This window comes from Glycine max, chromosome 3 (genome assembly GCF_000004515.6).
Source record: "Glycine max cultivar Williams 82 chromosome 3, Glycine_max_v4.0, whole genome shotgun sequence".
In the NCBI taxonomy this organism is placed as follows: domain Eukaryota; kingdom Viridiplantae; phylum Streptophyta; class Magnoliopsida; order Fabales; family Fabaceae; genus Glycine; species Glycine max.
The window spans coordinates 30,424,535-30,442,193 of record NC_016090.4 but is presented as its reverse complement, the minus strand read 5'-3'; the positions used below and the strand labels follow the sequence as shown (position 1 = coordinate 30,442,193).

Genomic DNA, 17,659 nt, shown 5'->3' with positions numbered 1-17,659 from the left:
TTTATCTATTGTTGTCTCTTTTTCACTCTCTTTTTTCTCTCTCATTTCTCTGTCTTTTGTTTCTTTTTTTTTTCTTTTGCCTCTTTTCTCTCATCTTCTATTTTCTTTCCCAATTTAGCTTGATCCTCACTTGCTTCCTTAGGTGAAAGTGGTGCAAGTTTGATCTTGTGTCCTTCATGTACAAAAGAAAAGTCACTCCTAAATGGAAATCAAAATTCATTGACGCGCCGAACAATTTGGCACAAAGTGACAAAATGCACCACTTCACTTTTTTGTTGGCAACTTTAATTCACAAATTGTGTGAATGGAATAACCAATCAAATCAAAGGCATTGAATGAATTAAAATTGGTGCACAAAATTATGTTTGTGGCATATGCAATTGGCACACAAATGAAAAGACACTGAAAACATAGAATTGGCAACAATAGATTTAGCATAATACCAGAATTTGACGCAAGCACCTAGATTGAAATTTATACCATGGTCAGGCACGTAAATTGATGAATAAATTAATGCTGAACCTTGCTCTGATACCAAATGATTAGAACCCCTTTTCATTGATGAAAATTCAGCATCTTAACATACCCAAAAATTAAAGAAAAATTTTGTAGAAGAAAAGGAAAAGTGGATTGAGGTAAGAAATATGGGAATGAACAATGCCAAAATCCCTAAGGAGTGATAAGTTGAGGAGAATTTACCACAAAGAATATAAATTCTTTGATAAAAATTCAGGGTTCTACAAGAACCAAGAGAGAACAATTCTCTCACACTTAGCACAAAGCTAAATTTTGATTTCACCAAAACCTAAGTGTCTTCATTGATAAAATTGTGAGATACATATAGTTGTCCTAAGGCATGCCAATAATTCCTACTAGTAATTAAACTCTTAATGACAAAATTTATTCCAAGTTAGTGGCTATTAAATATTTGTAAGCAAGCCAACACCCGCTAATATTATTCCTGACTAAAAATTATAAAATAAAGAAAAATAAACTTCAGTCCATTATTTTGATAAAAAAAATCCAAGCGAAATTATTGAGCCCAAATGACAAATGAGATTTATTCTTCGGTCTTTTCTTCAACTTAGCTCATTTTCCTTATTCTTCAAGTAGTTGACCAATTTGGGTTTGGGTTTCACGTTTTCCATTTTCGATTGAGCTTCATTCACCATTTTCTTAGCACATGTTCTTGTGATTAGTTTGTCAAATCCATGCTCTGCTTCAAGGTCCATGCTCCTGGGTTGGTCCTCATCAGAAGGCAAACACACCCTAATGCGCCACCAATGGTGTCATCCCGATGAGAGTGATAATGTTGAGGTGCACATTGTGTGACAATTTGTTGACTGCATGGACTTTCGGGCTACATTCACAGTATTTTTCAAAATGGTACCACATGCATACAAGTCTATGGGTCTAATATTGTGCATCGTATTTCGTGTGTGACTTTGTGTATGGAATGTATGATTTTGATGCGGCATGTTTGTGTTGTGGAATGTAATTGTTTATAAATGTATCTTATATCTTTGCAACTTCCTTAATGTTTTAAATTTATTGTGAGATGTATACTCCTCATCTATTTATCTTGTTTTTGTTTGAGGCTGAATGTCACTCTTGCAGTTAAGTCTGTGTAAGGTTATGATAATAATATTACGTGAGAAGCTTAGGTCTTCACTTTATATTACTATTAATTTTAGGATTATGAATGCTTTGAAATAATGTAACATTGGGATACAAGTTTTATTCATTTATCTAAAGATTAAGTTAATGAGTAGTTTTTTACCATATTTTATTTAATATGGTTCGTAAGGACTTTGGAGCGTCAAAATTTGTTTAATATGGAGTTACATTTTTTATTGATCTGTTTTATTTAAGTTTAAAAATATTTTGCATGTAATACTCTTATCGTGAAATAAGTTTTTTTTTTAAAAATTCGATACATTCTTTTAATTAAATTCCGTTCAGAACGTATTTAGAAAATAATATAAGAGTATGTGTCTTGAGGTAGAAGGGTGTTACACTGAGATAAAAAGTTTTTCCAAGATATTTTGAGTAACAAGATATTGAGTTTTATCGTGTCCTCATCTGGTTAATTTGTGTTGTCCCATGAACTTTTTTCAAATCAAATATAGAACAAAAATATTTATCTTGTTTAGTACCGTAAATTTTAATAAATTAAACGGATCCTTAAATTCAAATTATTTTGATCATTGGACTTAATATAGGACAAAGAAGTATATAAAATATTTCCTACCTGTTAAACTAAATGTTTAAGGTAAATTTTCAGTTCTATCAGCTGGGTTTATATAGTTGTTTTGTTCACGTAATGTTGCAAAGCATTTTTTTATATGGAAACATTTAGAGTAAAAGAATGCTCTACCTTTTAAAATTGGAACAAATTTTTAATATAAGTATATAACAGTGGTTTATAATAGATTATAAATCTCCTATTATAAACAATTTATTTGTTCAAATTCAAATCATACGATTATTATAAGTGATAAGTCAAGCCAGGAAGCAATTCATTAGTTACAAAACAGTTTTGAGATACATGCAAAATGAATTGAATTTGTTTTGGCAATTTTTTTTTATAGTAAAAGTAAATAAAATATGTGCGCGGTTCAATTTATTGCATCCTTTCGTGGACATGTACTCTAATCTTCTGCCATTGTTTGTACTTGTATCTATCAACTGATAAAGAGTACTGTGGAAATTATGTTCTGTCCGTAAAGAGTGAAGGATTCCAGTGAAAACAATATTTTCTTGAGATGCTGTGATTATTGACAAACAGTTGACGACAGGATTTAAATCTCATCTTGTGTTTGTTACAGCTGAAATTAGGAGGGGTTAAGATGAAAAGCATTAAAAGTAAATAGACGCATGTCTTTGTTACACTTGAAAGTGGGCTGAAAGTGGTGAATTAGTAGTGTACCCTATGCACGCTCGAAGTAGGGATAGGTATATATGGATTTAAGTTCACTGATTGGTTTGTTAAGTCCGTAAATCTTGTAGATGATAAATATATTTTTTTAAAGTCCAAATAGTTATATTAAGTTTTTGAGTTCGGTTCATTAGATCCATTCATAAACTTGGTGAATTTTATTCACGGACTATTTGCTTAACTCCTTTAAGTTCAATGTATAAATATTGTTAATTTGTTATGTTAAGATTTTGATATTTAATTTAGGTTGTTATTATTAATTTGTTATGTTTAAAATGTTGATATATTTTAGTATGATAGATTTTAGCTTAAAAAATGAATTCATTTTTTTTCTTCTAGTTTCATACATTTTTCACTTTTTTTAAAAATATTTTTCAAATTACTATTTGGACCAATAGAGTGGTTTGTTTATCTGTGTGGGCTTTATCCTTAAGTGAGGACTTCAAGAACTGGGCCTTAAACAAATTAGACCAATTCGTATGCCCACTTCTAACTGGAACACTTTCATCTCAAGTTGAGATGAAATAAGGTGAAAATGTGGATGAATGAAGCTTTATTTGCATGTGTGGTTAAAATTGCCCCATGTTATATGTTTGAGGTTTTTATTTCACTTTAGCTCTACTGTGTTTTGTTTTTTTTTTTTTTACATAACCAATTATGCTTGAAAGTATAACCATAGCATAATGAGTTTTACTTGTATGCATAATCAATTATGTTACAATCTGATTCATAATTGATTATGGGTGCAAGCATAACCAATTTTAAAGATAAAATAATCATTTATATTCACTAGCATAATCGGTTATGATTATGTTTTTGAAAACATAACCAATTATGCCTAGCATAGTCGATTTTACTTGCATGCATAATCAATTATGTTACATTGTGATTTGATTCATAGTTGATTACGGATGTAAGCATAACCAATTCTAAAAATAAAATAATCAGTTATATTCAGTAGCATAGTCGATTATGATTATATTTTTGAAAACATAACCAATTATGCTTGAAAGTATATTTAGTTATGCTTAGCATATAATTGGTCTTACTTGCATGTATAATCAATTATGTTACATTGTGATTGTGATTTATAATTGATTATGTATGCAAGTATAACCAATTTTAACAATAAAATAACCATTTATATTTACTAGCATAATCGGTTATGATCTTGTTTTTGAAAATAAAATAGCAACATGATATTGCGATAAATTTGGTATGGACTTTGTTGTGGTGGATTTTGCATGTTAAATTTGATAACCCATGATAAATTGGAGTTAGTGTCGGGGTAAAATGAGTATTTGGTTAATCATTTAAATTCTTTTTTATTCTTATTTGTTTAACCACTTTAATTCAAGTATTTTATCTTTTTTTACATTTTCTTTCATCTCAATCAAACAATTGTATTTTCTTTCATCCATTTTAATTCCTTACACTTTCATTTTTTTTCTCCTTCTCTACCAAACACAACATTAATTCTTTCAATAGATGCTCTTTATATTATATCTACTCTAACTGTTTAAAAATAAATATTTTCTTAAGTGATAATGTGACATCATTTCAACGGTTGATATATATTTTAAATCTGTTCGCAATATGACATGATCATTACTAAACTAATAGAAAGAACTCAAAACAAAAGTTTAATTTAATATATTAGGGATCCAATTCAACAACAACAAAAAATACTAGCAACCCAAAACAAAAAGATCTCAAACATATTTAAGTCTTTATATTAGGAGGGACTACTTCTCAAAACATAAGCATGTCAAAGTGACCCACTGTTTATTCTATGCAATCCCTTTTGATCCTAAAGGGGATATGTCAACAGATTGATCAAGTTTGTTGTTCTATACTTTGGGGTGACAAATATCATGTTTTCCATGAATGAATGAGTGCAAATGGAAGAGAAAAAAATGGAAAAGTGGAAGAGAGACGATGAAGAAAGGTAAAATTGATTAATATTGGGGTAATGCTCAAATGAGCAAAACTCATTCATTACATGAATACAATGTGCCTTATATAACATAATTAGTTACAAGAGTAACTAACTTGTAACTAAGTAAACTAATTTATAACTCACTAAACTAACTTGTAACAAACTAAACTAATCTATATTTCTAATACCCCTCGCAAGCTGGAAGGTGATGAAAGTACCTTCCAGCTTGGAGAAGACAATACATCAACATCAAAGGAAATGAAAATAAAGTCTGAAAAATAGGAATATAGCTAAACATGTCGAAAATACATCGGCCAAAACAAAAATTTAGAAACAAATCAAAATGTAGGTGCGGTCATGGTGCATATCTTCTGGAAATCTTCGACCATCATCGACTTTCTCAATCTTCTTCCAAAAGTCCAAAGCAAGCATCAAAGCTTAACCATCAAGCGAAATGAACAACAAGGCCATTTGGCAAAAGCTCAAATCATCAATCCAGGAAACTATCAAAGCTTAACCACTAAGAAAAAACTATACCTCAAAGTTTAACCACTTGGCAGAAGCAACAAGGCTTAACCATCAAGAGAAGAAGCTAAAATCAATGCTTAACCACTCAAGACAGAAGCAAAACAACAATTCAATGCTTAACCATCCATGGAAAAAGCTTAAACAATGCTTAATCACCATGGACAGAAGCTTACATCAACAAAATAAAAGAATAAAAAAATTTGTCTTCAATGAGGACTTTTCACAAACACTTTGTGAACCAACAACAATCAAGGCTTAACCATTCATGGCAGAAGCTAAAACAATACTTAACCACCATGGACAGAAGCTAACAAATGAACAATTCTTAACCACCACACATGGTAGAAGCTAAAACTATCAAAGCAAGCCTAAAAGGCTGAAAACAATAAGCCAAAAATAGGCCAAAAATCAACAAAACAGTAAAAAGATTAATCACCAAACAGTTGGTGTGCACCTTTTTGAAATAGTGAAGAACTTCAAACAATAGTAAATACCTTCAAAATCTTCAGAAGCATTTAATCAAACACCTTGTAGGCAAAAGAAATTTGGACAGTGCTAGACATGGAGAGAATCTCAAGGTTCTGTTTCTGATAATGGAAATGCTAGTGGTGCTAATTCTGTAGCGGTAGCAAGAACATTTGTTGAACGAAGCATCACCATCAAGTTTTTCTTCTTTCTCCTGAAATGAAGTGTTAGGGTAGAGGAACCAAGTGTACCAACCTACAAAGAACAAAAACATTTTATATATGTGCAACTGACAAACCTCTTTCTTAAGTTGAGGTTCAAGCTTATCCCAATCTGTTCTTTTCGCTTTTAAAGATGGATAAGTAGGTTTTTCACCTCTTGCAACTGCCAATTCATGGTATGAAATAATGCATGTTACATGAAAGCCGTGATAAAAAGGATCCAAGGACACTAATATGAATCCATATGCCTATAGGCTACAGTCAACCACCCTATCAGAAAGCATAACTCATTTCAAATCACCAACCCAATATCAACACTGTACTTGTATCAGCATGCAAAACACTGCCTACTCAAATAACCTAGGATGTCAATTAATTATTAAAATGTTGACACCACTCCTTGCCATAGAAAGTTTTGCAATACTATAGCCAAGGTTTCATAGAACATAAACAGAACTAGAATACCTTGAGGAGAATCCAACCAAAGGCCAAATGTGAGTAGTTGTAATATGGTTTTTATTCACTAATCAACTAAATTCATCACACCATTCAACAAATAAAAAATCAGATGACTAAAAGCGAATGGGAAAAATACCTTGAGGAGCATCCAACCAAAGGCCAAAAGTGAGTAGTTGTACTGTGGTTTATATTCACTAATCAACTAAATTCATGACACTATTCAACAAATAAAAATTCAGATGACTAAAAGCGAGTGGGAAAAGCAAACAATGAAATAGAATTAACATCAATCAATATTAGAAAATTTCACCACCAAAATGCTTTCATATATGCCACGTAAATGAAAAAAACACCAATTTTTCTGTAGTCACTAAAATGTAAGGAGGGGGAAAAAGAGCTAAATACTGAGTCTTAAGTTACTTGGCAAAACGCTAATCCTCTATGCAATTGTGCTACCCTTGTTGAATTCTAGAGATGTCCATTGGATATGATCTATTTTTGCAAGGCGAATTTCAATTTTGGTGGACAAAACTTCATACCGACATTTGGTTATTCGATCTGATAGAGGAAAACCAATGATCCTTAGTTTCTACATTAAAACCACAACTAAAATCATAGTAATATAATGAATGAAGTTTCCATTCTTACCTTTCCAAATAAGCCAGATTGGAAGGCATATGCATCTTTGCAAGGGATACTAATTGTAACACTTAACTACAATATCATAAAAAACAATTAAGAAAAAAAAAGGAAGGAGCAATCTTAGAATATTATTGGTCATGATGTAAGGGACTGTAACTGATGGGGTTGTAACATGAACTTACTAAATATTATGATAATTAATGTGAGTCATACTATTTGTTCACCAAAGTCAACAATAATGATGTGTTGTGGAATGCCCTTTGCAAATATGGTAACAACCATTTCATCAGGTTTCTGGTAGAATTCATGCCTGCATCAATATTATTTCAAAATTTAACCATGTATGAGAGAAGTCTTTCCCTTCAATTGGAATTTGCCAAATGCATGAGTTATATTAAAAGCATCACAACAACGGGCTAACCAATTATAGAAGTACAAAAGATATGAGCAACAAAAATTATGAGGCACTTTCAATATGTAAAACAATAACCTTAGTAAATGGCACAAAAGCAGAAGGTTGCACTAACTTGTATTTAGGTAGTTATGCGAGTTGAAAGTACCTACTGGAGACAATATAATTATGGAGAAGGAGGAGGTACTCTTATAGGCAAGCTAGAAGCGGTTCCTCCACAGCTTCCTCTGAACAATGATAATGATGATCATGAGGAACCCAACTTAGAACTTCACCTCTAAGTATAGTACCGTTCGATCTGCTAAATTATGGAAGACTAAGGACTGGTTTCATTTCTCTGTTTAAAAATAGTTTTAGTTTCTTAGAATTTAATTTTTAAAAACTTGTTTGATTGTAGTTTTGGGAAAATGTTCTCTCTACATTGAAATTAAAAAAGTGTCTTAATTTTCTGTTTCCATGATGATTGTTTATTCTTTTTGATTTTTAACTGCTGAATGTTAACCATTTGGTAACATCAGATCATATTTCATGTACTGCTTATTGATCAGTTGAGGTATTTTTACTCTAATCGCCAGAGAAATCCAATCTTTTCTGTTCATCCTTCAGGATAGTGTTTTCCTCCTTTGGGTCTGTTTGAGCTATCCACCATTTTGGCCTTTCTACTCACCTACGCCTGCTGATTCAAAGCCACCTGCTCCATCAGGATGGCCAAGAGTCTATGGTTTAGAACCTGTTTCCAATCCGTTATTGTTGTGACCAACATCAGGAACAACTTTTCCCTTTGATTCCTCATTTGTGTCATTATTATCATTACATTTGTTAGTTTCCTTCCTTAAAGAACCAAAAGAACCAACTTCATGATTTGATTCTTGAGACTGGGCTAAATTTGTAGAATTAGGTGATTTATCTATGGGAATAACTTTTGTTTCTGTTTCTTCAGTAAGCTTGTGAATGCTACCTGGAGCCTTATCAGAGCCATCTACAGGACTATTAGTCTATTTCATCTGATTCACAGAGGGTTGTTCTTCGACCATAACTTCTGCACCACATACTTTGAATTTATTTTGGTTCTTTTGCCCTGATAAGGATTGAGAAGCCTGACAAATATTAAGAATCCTATCTATCTTCAACTTAGAGCCCCTTGCATGCAAAATTGCATGCATTGCATCTGTTAACTTTCCACAGTCATCTTCTGGAACAATATCGTCTAAAGCTTTGATGATTGTGTCTCCTTCACCCACAACAGTTAACACCTGCAACTTTGTTACAATGCTCACCATATTTACAAGATTCTAAAACTAAGAAAAAATCTAGACAAACCATTTTAGATGTTACATAATACTAAAAATAGAATAAAGAAAATTAAGTGACTGCATGCGAAAGATTTAAGGATAAATAAAGACTAAATACAACTTGCTGAAACAAAACTTGCAATAAATAAGAATGTAATAATATTATAACATACTCTTAACAGCATGAAACACACACACACAGTTCACAAAAATTGAGAAGCCAACAACTTATAATAAACATGCGAACTTATTATATCAAATAAATCTGCATCACAAGATCTAGTCTGCTGTAATGGACCATCTTTTAGCTGTAAGGTCATATCATCCTGCTGAAACTTCCGTTTTAGACCTTGTTGGGAACTAAGTAGGAGGCCAGTTTTCAATTGTTTAAATGTTTTACTAATTTGTGTTAAATTTATTCGAGTAATCAACATTTTCAAAACTAAACCAACCATTCAATACGTAAAGATATATGTCTAAGGTTTTGAGGATCAACTGGGGCTTAATCTATTAGATTCAATCGGGGTTAGTGAAACAATTCATGAATGAAATGAAGAAAACCTATTTTGCTATTCCCATAGCCAATGCAAGTAAAGCAAGGGAATGTAACTCTTGAGATATATTGAACAGTACCTCATACTTTCCTCAACTTCAATCCCAATTCTCCTCTTAGGCTTACTTGCAGCCTGCAAAATAATGGCACCCTTGTATGTTCTCAACTGACATTTGAACTCCATAACAAAATGGCTTAAAGATCACAAAGGGAGATAAATAATCCCAACATATGTTCAAATGTGAACTTAGTTTCGTATAATAAGATTTCAATGAATCCCATTGCTGCTTTGAATGTTCCCTAAACACATGATATTCATCTCCCTTAGCTAGAAATATATTTGAGAAGGACCCATCGTGCATTTTCTGTCCAATCTCAATAGTTAATATTCAGTCTTTTCCAGTAAGATCCAACCTTTTCTTCCAAACTCTACCAATGTAGCAGAGGTAATGTTGCCGAAAATGCATGATGTATCCTCCTCGCTTTGACTCGATAAGGTTGCCAAGGACAGCAAGCCCCCAAGCCACCTGGCCACAACATATAGATGAGGTAGTAATTGAACCATATTAATTTCATTAATCCTTAAATTCTGTGCATTGCAAGCCAACATACTTTGTAAAACCAATGATAGTCCCTATGCTTGCTAATACTTGAGATATTGATTCACTATTATAACTAGCTACTCTCAATATTGCATGTTGTCATTTTCTAATTGGCCTGCAATACGGCTAGCGATAGTGGCTGTTTAATTTGCCTTGATCATGATATGTACTCCCAGCTTTCTAGTGGTGCAATCAACTCCGGAAGCCTTTGATATACCCTCGTTGGCTCAACACCAATTCTTCATATTTTAAGCTGATATAGAAAATATGTTATCAAAATGAAAATATATAAATTATGTGGTTCTTCATCAACCTACTACTGGACCTAAAAAATAGCTGAAAACAACTTAAGACTCACTCACATCCACATACATCACGAGTCATTTATTGATTAGTACAAAGTAGATATCATTCTTTTGATTTTGAGAATCATAGATATAGAAATGTCATTGTACCTGAGCATGACCCGTGTAAAAAATTTATCAGCAACTGTAGAGAAGTTAACAGTGACAACTTCTGCACCGTCTTCCTCGAGGACACTAATTACTTCATAGAGCATCAAGTTCTTATTTAACCCACTTATCAACTTCACTCCAATGCCCAAACCCAAGTCCTTTATCTCAATTAGAGGCAACTGTGAGCCAATATTGAAAATCCTATTGTTGTTTTGGTTTGATCTCATCATCATTGTCATGACTTACTCCTTCTCCCCCTTCAATTTTTGTATTCTTTCCTTTAGATGCTTTATGTACGTGGCTGCTAGATCAAGCTGATCCTGCTGGTAAAGCATGTCCTAAAATAATATTGATTCATGTAATTTAATTAATTCTACCTTATTTATATATATTTTTCATGAACTTTGCCATGTGATAATGGATCAATGAACTATGTACCTTGGTGGGTTTGAGGTCATTGTAAGGAATAGAGGAAAGATACTTGAAGCAGAGAGATTTAATGTGAATCCTACGGTTCCTTTGAATAGTTTTGCGATGAAGTTTTGGTGAACCACTAGTACTAGTGTTTGTTTTTATCATCTTTTCAATTTCACAAAAGCAGCTTATATATTTTTTATTTTAAGGGTGTATCCCTCCGAGGGATTGCGCATTATAGCTCATGCTCAACCTTGAATCTACTACAATTCAATGCAAGGAGTAGAGAATGATAATGTTTTGCCTGCTTAGCAGAGGGTTTCAATCAAATGAATGTACCTTTAGTATTTCTAAGCAGGCTGATCGAGGCCGTACCCGAATCAAATAAATATTAAAATGTAGTAACTAGGAAGTGATCCTAGGTCGTTTCTCAACGAGCAATGATACACCAAATGTTCATAACAAATAGTAGGAAATAGTAACAAATGGGGGGGGGGGGGGTTGTTTGCTTTTGTAAATTAAACAGCGAGTAAAATTGAATTAGAAATTATCAGAATTAAAATACGTTGCTTCCCCTTGATTCACAAGCAAGTCTCTTATCCTAGGTTGCGAGAATTTATCCTTTATTAGTTCAACCACTTAATCCAACCCTAAATTAAATTACTAAGCGAAATTCAACATAAAGCATTCATTATGTGATTAAGCATCACAAACACCAATTACTCATAAACGATCATTAAGCATGAATGTAAATTAAGCGCAGAGACAATTAATCAAGTACTAAGCATGCATGAATTAATAGCAACAAATTCAGAGTAATTAGTGAAGAGGAAAAACTGAACAGAATTTAACAGTAATAATAGAACCTCAAAGAGAACTGTGCTTGATCCTCAAGAGAAAACAACGCTGCGGACTTAGCCTTCCATTAATCAAATAGAGAACAAAATTTTATTGATAAAACTAAAAGTCAGAACTGAAATTGCAAAAAACGAAAATAAAAGAGGAAGAGAAGAGAGACTAAAACTAAAAACGAAAAATAGAAGAGAGAGAGAGGAGAGAGAGAGAAGAGAGGCCTAAACTAGAACCTTGGTGCTGTTATATAGTTTTTCAGCCCCAAAGCTTACAAATCTGTTTTAAATCCAAGCCCATAAATAAAATCAAATCAAATCTAGATAAGATAAGATAAGATCTAGATGAAATAATATCTAGATAAAATAAGATAAGATAAGATCTAATTATGTAGAATAAAATAGTCCGTCCTCTTCAAATCCAAGATTCAAGTCTAATGCTTCATTAATTCCTGAAATTAGATTAAAAACATCAAATTAGCTGAATGGGCCCAAATAATAAAACTGCCTAATTAATTTGACAATTAAGACTAATCACTACTTAAAATGGTGCAAAAAGGGTTAAGAAATAGAAAAAAATAATGGCACATCATAGACACTTAGAAACTAGAAGAATGTAAATGCATATGTAAAGGTACAATTTAAATATTGTGCACCAAGACATATCTATGGGCAATATATTTGGGATTCATTAAATGACCCTGAACCAAAATAGAAATTTGACTCCTATGTTTTTTATGTATTGATTATTACTTGTTGAGATCCTTTGAAATTTTTACAAAAACAACTTTAATAGATAATTGCTTCTTATAGATTTGTGTTGCTGTTGTTGAAAAGGTGCTGAACATTAATATTTAAACATTGTGTTTATATTTCTGAATTTATTGTATGATAATTAATATCACTCTTTCCCGAGACCTCTTCCACCTTGTATGTTGTATTTTTAGAGGGAAACTTACAGTTTTTTAAACACCACTTTCCATGCTGCACATTGTGACTTGGAATCTGTGGATCCTGGTAAATTAATTACTCACAATTTTTTAGAGCAATTAAGGATAATACAAGTCTCTTGCTTTACGAGTATAGTATCTTAACCCTTTGTAGCCATTTTTATATTTCACATATTTCATCATTTTAGAAACATTATATATTGTCACGTAACATGGCCAACATTAGTTATTTGACATGAGGTGCCTCAAGGCATAATTGACTATATGGCAAGTTGTATTGTTTTTTGTTAATAACATTCATAAACAATCTTTATATGACTGCTTTAGTATGTCACCTAATTATAGTGTTTGTGATTGGTTGTAGGTACTTCTATTTCACTGCCAAAGGAAGTTAAGGTGGTTTCCTGTCGTTCTGGGTTGACTGAACATAAGCTCGTAAAATTTTCCCTGTCATCACCACAGTGATAGTTGTTGGACATATGGCCTCAGAAATCTTAAGAAGGGATGAATTAATTTCTCACTAACAAACTTTTAACCCCTTTCTAAAAGAGATAGGCTCAGAATGTAGAAGAAGTAGCAATCAATTTAATAATGTTCTTTAAACATGAAATACAAAATTGATTGCAACAAAATAAATGAGATAAGGGAAGAGAGAATGCAAACACAGTTTTTATACTGGTTCAACAAAGTCCGTGCCTACGTCCAATACTCAAGCAACCCACTTGAGATTTTCCACTCCCTTTGTAAAAATCCATTTACAAAGTCTAAACCACACAGGGACAACCCATCCCTTGTGTTCAAGAATCCTTACAACATAAGAGACCCTCAGTCCCTTAATTAATCTCTTTGAATGAGAAGAAAGAAAGAAGAATTCTCTCTCGAAGAGAAGGATATTACAATTGAAGTCCATGGAGAAACTCTTAATGGATTTGCAAGTGTTTGCCCAAGAGTTTCTTTTGAGAGAGCATTTGGCAATGAAGTTCTCTTGAAATCTCTCTCATTTCCTTTTGAAAGGATAAGACATTTTAAACAAGCAAAACTCTCTTCTCAAAATTCGTGCCCAAGTCACCTATTTATAGGCCTTTGATGGCCATTCACAAATCCAATCAAAAGATGTGACTGTTGGTAGATTTTCTGAAAATTCTCCACTGGTAATTGATTACAATGTTTGTGTAATCGATTACACAGTTATAATTTGAAGGGTCATGACTTTTGAATTTGAATTTCAGGAGTTTCATTGCTGGTAATCGATTACAGACATATGGTAATCGATTACATGTTCAAAATTCAAATTCAAAACCCTTTTCAACAGCTCTTTTTCATTCTTCCCTTCTGGTAATCGATTACACTTCCTGGTAATCGATTACCAGAGCCTTGCATGACTTTGAAACCCTTTGTTTTGAGGCAAGGCTTGATCTTTAGTGAATCTTGAAACAAGGCTTTGTTTGTTGAAGCAATCTTGAATTAGTCTTGAAGCAAATGCTTATCCTTTGAAGCGGCCTTGTTTGATTCTTCTTTGACATCATAAAAAATCATGCATTCATACATTCACATTCTCCCCCTTTTTGATGATGACAATCAAGTGATTTCTTTTCGATATCATCAAAACAATGCATGATCCACATTCTCCCCCTTTGTCAAGCAAATTCTTTTTGACATCGTCAAAACCTGCATGATTTACAATAGTTATTGTTACCTGTATCTTTCCAGGTATGTATGTCATCATCACACTTATGGGAATATTACATTTTTTCAAATATGTAAATTGTTAAATATTAAAATTATGTGCATGCTGAGTGACCCTTAGTTTCCCATTCAAGCTTCAATACAGTGATTATTACGGACAGTTTGGATTAATCACTATATTTAATCTTGAATTTTCCATTTGGACAATTTAGGAGCACTTATTTTTTTTTACTTCATTCATAGTTATATGTTAAGTATGTTGTGTTATATTTGATTACGTTTCGGTCGACTACATATCGCTTTGTTCTCCTGGTGCATACTTGAACGTGGTCAAATCATGTGACCTGTTTCATTTTGTGCACTTGGAGACCAATGCAAAATGCTGCCGAAATTTAATCAAATTTAGCATATCGTACTTAACTTGTACATATGAATGACGTAAAAAAAAAGAGTTCCTGAATGGGATAAGACCACACCTTTTTATGATAAAAATGAGATTATTATGCATATAAGATAACGTACCCGATATTACAGAACAAAGAACATGGATCGAAGTTGGATTAAAGCACCTCGCATAAGCGAAGTTTATCAAAAGGGGGTTGATGATTTTTTGCAATTTGCTGAACAAAATGCACCACTATTAGCTGCAAAATATTTCCGCCCATGTGTTAAATGTGTGAATGGGAGATGTCAGTCATTGAATGACATTAGATCACATCTTATAGGTGAGGGGTTTAGTCCGAGTTATACAAATTGGATATGACATGGTGAATTGCCACACGTTTCAACAACCTCTCAACCTGAGCCGGTTAATGTACAAATCGGAGATCGGATGGAAGACATGATACGTGATCTTGGCCAAAAGGGTTTTCGGGAGGCTCATGCACATTATTATGAAAATTTACAAACAGATTCGAAGAAGCCATTGTAAGTGGGATGCACAACCTTTACTCGGTTATCAACTGTGCTAGGTTTGGTGAACTTGAAGGCCAGATTTGGGTTGAGTGACAGAAGCTTCACTGAGTTGCTTGTGTTATTGAAGAATATGCTTCCTAAAGATAACATTTTATCGAAGAGTCACTACGAGGCAAAGAAGATATTATGTCCCGTCGGTATGGAGTACCAAAAAATTCGTGCATGTCCTAATGACTGTATTCTGTACAAAAATGAGTTTGCGGAAATGCATAACTGCTCGACATGTGGGGTATCACGCTACAAAATCAACGACGAGGAGTGCAGTAATGGTGCATCCACAAGCAACACTCGTCTAGCAAAGGTTTGCTGGTATTTACCAATACTACCAAGGTTTAAGAGATTGTTTGCTAGTGCATACAATGCAAAAAATGTAAGGTGGCATGCAAATGGAAGAATAATGGATGGGCTGCTCCGACATCCTACTGATTCTCCACAATGGAAGACAGTTGACCGATTGTATCCAGAATTTGGAGAGGATCCAAGAAACCTAAGGCTTGGTCTTGCTTCAGATGGAATGAATCCTTTCAGTAACCTGAACACCAATCATAGTTCATGGCTGGTTTTGTTAATGATTTACAACCTTCCTCCTTGGTTGTGCATGAAGTGAAAATACATTATGTTGTCTATGATGATAGCGGGTCCAAAACAGTCAGGAAATGATATTGATGTTTATCTGAGTCCCTTGATTGAAGACTTGAGGAAACTGTGGGTAGACAGGGTTGATGTCTATGATGCGAATGTTCAAGACACCTTCAGGTTACGTGCAATGATATTTTGCGCCGTTAATGAATTTCCGCCTGATGGGAATTTGAGCGGATATAGTGTCAAAGGACACCATGCATGTCTTATTTGTGAAAAAAACACTTGTTACATTCAACTAACACATGGGAAGAAGACAATATATACAAGGCACAAAAGATTTTTGAGACCTAATCACCCATATCAGCGATTGAAGAAAGCAATTAACGAAGAGAATGAGATTCAAAGTGCGCCTCAACCATTAGGTGGACATGATGTTTATGATTGGGTGAAAGACATCATAACTATCTTTGGTAAGACACAAAAAAAGGATGCGTCTGCAAAGAACATTTGGAAGAAAAGGTCCATATTCTTTGATCTCCCTTATTTGTGTGATCTACATGTTCGACATTTTCTGGACGTTATGCATGTGGAGAAAAATATGTGTGATGGTTTGATTGGCACCCTTCTTAACATTATGGGCAAGACAAAGGATGGTTTGAAATGTCATCAAGATTTGGTTCACCTGGTTATACGAGACCAACTACATCCAGTTTCACGAGGTGATCGAATGTATTTGCCCCCAACATGTCACACAATGTCAACAGTAGAGAAAAAAAGTTTTTGTCATTGTCTAAAAAATGTGAAATTTCCATAAGGATACTATTCAAATATCAAGAGCCTTGTGTCAATTAAGGATTTGAAATTGGTTGGCCTCAAACCTCATGATTGTCACGTATTAATGCAACAACTTTTGCCAGTGGCTATTCGTGGGATCTGTCCTGAAAAAGTTAGGGTTTCCATCACTCGCTTGTGTTTTTTCTTTAATGCCATCGGTAGCAAGGTTATTGACCCGCAACAATTGGATAATTTGGAGAATGAAGCTTCGATTATTCTATGTGAATTGGAGATGTATTCCCTCCCCCCTCCGCCTCATTTTTTGACATCATGATTCACTTCATTCTTCATCTAGCTTGCGAGATTTAGTTGTGTGGGCCTGTTTATTTACACTGGATGTATCCGGTTGAGCGCTACATGAAGGTGTTGAAAGGATATACAAAGAATCAATATCGACCAGAAGCATGCATTGTTGAAAGATACATTGCTAAAGAAGCAATTGAATTTTGCTTAGAGTATATAAATAATGCATCACTAGTCAGGGTTCCTCAAAGTCATCATGACTCCGCGACTCAACGTAGGGGTACACGAGGATTTAATGTTTTAACGATGGATCGACAACAACTGTCACAAGCTCATCTATATGTACTAAACAACACAACAGAGGTCATCCCGTACATAAATTGTTACAAAAAATATGTCTCAGATACTCACCCAAAAATTAACAAGATGAGGTTGTTGCAAGAACACAATAGAACTTTCATCAACTGGTTTAGACACACAATCTTTGTTGATGACAATGCTTCGAAGACACTAAGATTGTTAGCTGTTGGTCCAAATCTTAATGTTCCCACTTGGCAGGGATATGATATCAATGCCTATTCTTTCTACACAAAGTCACATGATGCAAAAAGTAGCATGAAG

General features: G+C 33.6%; 1 protein-coding gene and 1 pseudogene across 1 annotated transcript; one reads left to right on the top strand and one right to left on the bottom strand.

Annotated features, from left to right (window-relative positions):
- Positions 1 to 10,480: 10,480 nt before the first annotated feature.
- LOC100794045 (uncharacterized) lies at positions 10,481 to 11,085 on the bottom strand (annotated as a pseudogene).
- Positions 11,086 to 14,948: 3,863 nt separating this feature from the next.
- Positions 14,949 to 17,069, top strand: LOC106798225 (uncharacterized). Its single transcript, XM_014774207.2, has 4 exons — positions 14,949 to 15,093; positions 15,376 to 15,906; positions 16,015 to 16,680; positions 16,777 to 17,069. Exons 1-4 carry the CDS (start codon positions 14,949 to 14,951, stop codon positions 17,067 to 17,069), a joined length of 1,635 nt encoding a protein of 544 aa, XP_014629693.2.
- Positions 17,070 to 17,659: the final 590 nt, after the last annotated feature.

Coding starts and splice junctions, on each gene's coding strand:
- LOC106798225 (XM_014774207.2), top strand. CDS start 14,949: ATGGATCGAAGTTGGATTAAAGCACCTCGCATAAGCGAAGTTTATCAA. Junction 15,094..15,375: donor TAAATGTGTGAATGGGAGAT/GTCAGTCATTGA, acceptor CAACTGTGCTAG/GTTTGGTGAACTTGAAGGCC. Junction 15,907..16,014: donor AGATGGAATGAATCCTTTCA/GTAACCTGAACA, acceptor CTATGATGATAG/CGGGTCCAAAACAGTCAGGA.